The sequence below is a fragment of the Canis lupus genome, chromosome 25 (genome assembly GCF_048164855.1).
Source record: "Canis lupus baileyi chromosome 25, mCanLup2.hap1, whole genome shotgun sequence".
Lineage (NCBI taxonomy): Eukaryota > Metazoa > Chordata > Mammalia > Carnivora > Canidae > Canis > Canis lupus.
In genome coordinates this window covers 6,033,712-6,040,344 of record NC_132862.1, presented here as the reverse complement: position 1 = coordinate 6,040,344, position 6,633 = coordinate 6,033,712, and the positions used below count along the sequence as shown (strand labels likewise).

At 38.8% G+C, this 6,633-nt stretch overlaps 1 protein-coding gene across 1 annotated transcript; it reads left to right on the top strand.

The window, feature by feature from the left end:
• Positions 1 to 5,461: 5,461 nt before the first annotated feature.
• Positions 5,462 to 6,409, top strand: LOC140616940 (olfactory receptor 8S1-like). The gene has a single exon (XM_072797592.1). It carries the CDS (start codon positions 5,462 to 5,464, stop codon positions 6,407 to 6,409), a length of 948 nt encoding a protein of 315 aa, XP_072653693.1.
• The last annotated feature ends 224 nt before the right edge of the window (positions 6,410 to 6,633 follow it).

The window sequence follows — 6,633 nt, the reverse complement described above, 5'->3', positions numbered from 1 at the left end:
TAAATGTACCACACTAATGTGAAATGTTAATAATAATGGAGACTAGGCAGGGGTATATGGGAATGTTCTGCACTATTTTTGCACCTTTTATGTAAATCTAAAACTATTCTAAAATTAAATTTTTATTTTAAAAAAATCTTCTCCTTCCCATCTCCAATCTCATCATCCATGGTAATCAATGTGACTGGCATGGATCAGTTCATTGATGACAAATACCACATAGTCTGAGGCATTCTGAATATTTCTCCAGGCTACTCTGGTGGATGGCGAGATATTATTACTCTAAAGCTTGGGAGGATGTTTCAAATCCTTTAAAATATTTAGAGTAAGGCATCTATTTAAAAAATAATTCTTTTCCAAAATGGACTACTACCAAAAACATAAGTTTGATATGGCAGATTTAGAGCAAAGAAGATTGCCCTCCATAATGTGGGTGGGCCATGTCCAATCAGTTGAAGGACTGACTAGAACGAAAGGCTGACCTCCCACAAACAGGAGGGAATTCTTCCAGTGGACTTCATCTAAGCTTCATCTGCAATATTAGCTCTACCTGGTTCACCAGCTGACTGCTCACACATGCACACACTCTCTTTCAAATAAATAAATAAAATATCTTTAAAAATCTGATGGTGGAAATCATTTCACAAAGCATACATATGTCAGATCACCACATCATACATTTTAAACATATAAAATTTTATATTTTAATTGTAACTCAACATCAAGAAGGAAGGAAGAGAGTGAGGCAGAGAGGGAGGAAAGTAAAGAAAAAACACCAGATACTCAGGAGTTCTCACCCAAGAGTTTCCAGTAAGATTTCTAAGTCAAGTTCTGAAGTCAACATCTGAGATAATCTACAATTCTTACAAACTGCAACTTCCCTAATTAACTCATGTAGTTCAGGATCTAACTCCAGGGAATAAAGGCTATTTCTCCATCTTTCTCTTGATCTCCCAGTTTCAACCAGCCAATAAACTAACTGCAGGAACTATAATTGCTTTTCTGAGAGGTTAGAACTGAGCTTTACTCTCTTGAACATCATATTTAGTCACAGAGAATGCTCAATTAAGAGAAACTAAGTAACTAGTCCTAAAACCACCCGAAATCTCTCACCAAACTGCACTTACTGAGGATTGGAACATCTTTTCACTGTGGCCAATTGAGACATGGAAGACCAACACTTCAGAACAATCTAAATCTAGGACATTCTGTCTTCCTGCCCTCCTTGTGACTCCCAACTGGAAAAATAAAAGTTGCTGTTTTTCCTAAAGTTACTTCATTGAAGTATTACTTCTTAGGACCTCAGATAAGGTCGAGTAGGAAAACAGCTACAAAATGTCTTCTGTATCAGAAAATATAGGAGCATGGTAATATTTCCTGTGATTTTTCTTAAAGTTTTTTCCAAATGTTTTCCAGTTGCTTTACAGTTTTATTAACATCTCTCACTGGACCTTCTCTCTCTGGATCTCTGAGACACTTCTTTTCACTTTCTCACCTCAACTTCCACACAACAGAGAGACCTTTGCCTCTCAGTGCTCCCTAAACTGTGTCTGTATTTCTCAGTTTATTCAGTTTTGTCCTCCAGTTCTCTTATTGGGTAATAAGGCGGTCAGTGAATAATGCTAATCATTAGGGAAGGGGAGTCCTTGAATATTGGCAGAAAATATTGATGCCCTAAGGTACACTCTCCTTTATCAGGTCCTCAGACATATACGTGCAGAGAATTCATTTTTCTGCTATTATTACCCATTCCCACTCTGATCCCTGCTGAAGAATTAAGGTAAAGAACAATGGGAGACTTATTTATAACAATTCATTCTGGTCACCAGGCCCCTTCTATAAGTACTGAAGTATTTTAGCTTTCTCTTCTCCTAACCTCACTTATCAATTATTTAATTAAGGACCTCAACATCCTCTGAGTTGAACTATACCAGGACAAGTATCAGACACTTATTGAAATAAGTCTCATATTTTGATTATTAGTCCTTAACTACTTGTCACCTTGGAAAACGCTGGTGGTCTCATTAGACCTAACGACTTGACGACTGTTTCAATGTGCAACCCTTATCAAAATTGTCTAATTTTACTTTAGACACAGACTCACTCTGGCATAAACAATCTCCAATGTTGAAATTTCAGTAGAAGGGAAGATGGTGATTATTTATGATGCTACTTAATTTCAACTTTATATTCTAAAGTTGTTAAGATGGTCTTTGAAAAAAATGTGGAAAGCTGAGTTTGCTTTTCTTCTGTGTGCAATTCAAGGAAAATTGGTAAACAGTCTTGGGAGAATCCCTCAAGCTGCCCTTCCTGCCTCTACTTTCTCAGGAACTACTCCATGACTCCCTATATTCACACCATTTTTAAGTCTGGAACCACTCAAACTTCGGCCTGAATTGAATTCACTGTGTTCCTTCTTGGAGGTAAGTGAGAAGATTTTGTATTAACATTTTATCATTTCCTAAATATGAAGATAAAGACATTGTCCTACTTTGAAAGAACGTATCATTTGTCAGAAGATCTATGCTTTGAGCCTGGAGTGAGATGGAACATAGCATCACATGATGTAGCTGTCTCCCTGATAGACTGTGGTGCTTCCATTCCAGGATAAAAGTTTTCAGGCTTTGGATCCATGATAAGCAGCTTCTCTAATATCTTCTGAAGATGCTAGAGTATTTTCATGCTAATTAGTTCTTATAACCAGGTTAATAGAGAGTAAGCATAGAAGAACTGGACCGATTTCTCTCATTTGGATTAATTAAATGAGAAATTAATTAAATTCCAAATTCTTAAAAATGTTCATAGTCTTGACAAGAATGAATGTTGTTCACAGTGTTATTTTGTTAGTATAAAATCCAAAGAAATTGGGGCACCAAGGTGGCTCAGTTGGTTAAGCATCTGCCTTCAGCTCAGGTCATGATCTCAGGGTCCTGGGATCAAGCCCCACTCAGCAGAGAGCCTGCTTCTCCCTCTCCTTCTTGCTGCTACCCCTGCTTGTGCTCACTCTCATTCTCAAATAAATAAATAAAATCTTTTTTAAAAATCCAGAGAAGTTGTTTACTTTCAAAAGTATTTTATGGACTAGCTGAGGGATAATAAATATCAGCCTTCTATCCAACACAACCCCTAAAATGAGTAGGATAAGGCAGTTTAGAATGAGTACCTTGACACCTGATATGGCTGCATTCTGTACCTCAGTGAAGAAACAGAAAAATACTGACACACAGTAAGAGGACATCTCTGAGAAACTTTTGTGACAGTATATTAGCATGTGGTTGGTTTTTATTTATTTTTAAGCTAAACATTAAAACATATTACAAGTTAACAGCTCATACAACTCAGATTTAGTATTGTTCTTTGATTATCATAAAGCATATTAGGTTCCTGGTTTTTAAAAGACTTAAACTACAATTTATAAAATTTATTGTCATTTTTGCTGAATAGGATTAACTTAGATAAGAGATTTTTAAAAAGCAATGTATCAAAAATATTTTAAGAGTTTTATGCACTCAAAGATAAAACTGACTTTTGCAGGTAGTCCTTCTTCACTGCTGAGTCTTCATTAGTTTGAGCCAACCCACTGGACTACAGATTACACACTGGACAGAACTCATAGGTAATTCAGACATATTCTAAATAAAGGCTTAAAGTTTAGCAGTATGTATTTGATAAGCTTAGTAGCAGGAGTAGAATAGGGTAGAGAGGAAGTTCAAGGACTGGCAAATTTACCTTCTGAGCAATATTATACCTTTTATTGCAAGTCCTATGAGAGACATCAAGATTACATTTGTGTGGTAGACACAAAAGGTGGAGATCTCAGGAAAGATTCGGAGTTCAAGGGGCAGATTAGAACACTCTGATAGATAGGAAAGCACTCATGAGGATCCCAGGAAAGGCTGAATCTGACTGTATAACCACAGGTTGCTTTTGATGAGGAGGAAACAGGTTAGGAGGAGTGGTCACACCTAGAAATGCTCAGGTAGGTGCATTCACGCAAGAGTCAACAAAAAAACAATAGAGAATTGTCTTCAGCTGTATGTACAACACACTTACCTTAGTGAACAGAGACTCAAAAATGTTTATTCAGTAACATTATGGATGGATGGATGAGTGGGTGGATAGATGGATATTGAACACTTAAGCAAAGTGTGAAGTGATCTCTCTTAAGCAAAGATCTATAGGTATTAGTGATTTTAGAAGGAATAAGCCCTCCACAGCAAAATGGAGATATGTAGTCCACTTCTTCCCTTTCTCTTCCAATTCCAGGCCTCCTTGATGCTTTGCCCTTGACTACAACTTGAAGTTGACCTTCTAGACCTGGAGATAATCTCCAAGAGTGTTTACTACATGATCTGTTCAGTTTTCTTAATTTTTGTATTTACTTACTTAACAATGATTTATTTAAGATCCATTAAATATTGATGGGCGGTGTGAATAAGAAAATAATTCCTGCCCTCCATGAAACTGCACTGTCATTGTAGACACAAGAAGTGATACTCACACATATCGCTAGGTGATAAAGCAAACTAGTAATACCAAAAATGGCAAAACTTACAGTGTGTTGATGAATTGTTACATGGAAAAGGGAAGCAGGCAAGGTTTTGGGATCTTAGATTAGAGATTAATTAGAATCTTGAATTAGATTACTTAGCTTTATTTTCATCATCTGAAAAAATGTGGTTCATGATGATTATCCCAGAAATTTACGTGAGGACAAAGAAGGGCGTGATCAAAGGACTCATAGAATAGGTGGTAAATAAGGTGGGAATTCCAAGGTTTATTAGATGTAGATCAATTAATAGGTACACAAAATATATCGGCCTGAATCAAATCAGAGAAAACAGGAGTGACGGAGAACAAACAAAGCAATGCTATCTGGCCTCAGCAGTGGGACATCTAGAGAATCCTGGGTGATTAATGCTTTGAAATCCAAACTAGGGAGTTTGGCTTTTTCTCTAAGCAGGTCATATAGTAGATAAGCTCTTGTTCTACATCCAAATGCAACAGATTTATTTCCTTGCTCTTTAAAAAAAAAAAAAAACTGATCAGTGTAGAGATCTAGACAAGTTCTAGGATCACTGGGTTTAAATGTTTTCACCTGTAAAATGAGTTCAGTCTCTTATCTCACCATCCCCTGTACAAACACACACACACACACACACACACACAGTGGAAAACATGCAAGGAATTTATTTGTACAAGGCAAACTTCTCTATTAGCCCAGTTCCCAGTAGGGCTGATCCAGAGCTCAGAGACAGCACAGCAGAGAGCCAGGGAGGAGAAGGGACTCCATGGAACCATTAAAGGGGCTATGAAAATGGAGACCAGACCAGGCAGGAAGGAATATATAGGGAAAGACATAAGGAATAAATAGTAAAGAGTGATGCCTTCTGGAAACTATTATGGAAAGAAGAGATTTATATCTTCTTCCTAATTTTTCTCTAAAGAACAGTGACCGTAAATGGCCTCAGCGAATCACAGCAGAATCACGGAGTTCATCCTTCTTGGGCTGTCTGCTGACCCCTATGTCCAGGCTCTACTCTTTGTTCTGTTCCTGATGATTTACCTTCTGACTCTACTGGGGAATCTTCTGATAATACTTGTGATCCATACAGATGCTAACCTCCACATGCCCATGTACTTCTTTCTGGGCCATCTCTCCTTCCAAGACCTCTTCTACTCTACAGTCACTGTGCCCAAGCTGCTGGAGAACCTCCTGTCTCAGAGGAAAACCATCTCAGTGGAGGGCTGCCTGGCTCAGGTGTTCTTTGTGTTTGCCACTACAGGGATTGAAGCCTGCCTGCTTTCGGTGATGGCCTATGACCGCTATGCTGCCATCTGCCACCCTCTGCTTTATGGCCAGGTGATGAGTAAACAGCTATGTGAGAGGTTGGTGTGGGGCTCTTGGGTCGTGGCCTTTCTGGATGCACTCATGAACATCCTCCTGGCTTTGAATATGGACTTCTGTGAGGCTCAAACCATCCACCACTACTCCTGTGAGCTGCCTTCCCTCTTCCCTCTCTCCTGCTCTGATGTCTCCACCAACTCTGCAATGCTACTCTGCTCTGCCCTCCTGCATGCCATTGGGACATGCCTCCTGATCTTCTTCTCTTATGTGCGCATTGTCTCTACCATCCTGAGCATCAGCTCCACCACAGGCAGAAGCAAGGCCTTCTCCACCTGCTCCTCCCACCTCACTGCAGTGATCCTGTTCTATGGCTCAGCCCTTCTTCGCTATCTCATGCCAACCTCAGGGTCACCTCTAGAGTTGATCCTCTCCATACAATACAGTGTAATCACTCCCTTGGTGAATCCACTCATCTACAGCTGGAAGAACAAGGAGGTGAAAGCAGCTCTGAGAAGAATGATGATAAAATACTTACGATGTCTCAGCACAGAAGAGATATAACATGAAAGAAACAGAACTGCAGCAAGAAATCTCATGATTGACATTAAATTCCTGATTTCCTGTTTTGTCACATGTTGTAATGCATATTGCTGATGCTCCCTTTTTAAAAATTATCAAGGAAAGTGCTAGAAGGTATTTTGCTTGCATGGCTCAGAATCAATCCTATTCAGACATAGAGCACATAAGTCGGAAAATCTTCTCAGCTTCATAGATTTAGTTAATAA

Coding starts and splice junctions, on each gene's coding strand:
- LOC140616940 (XM_072797592.1), top strand. CDS start 5,462: ATGGCCTCAGCGAATCACAGCAGAATCACGGAGTTCATCCTTCTTGGG.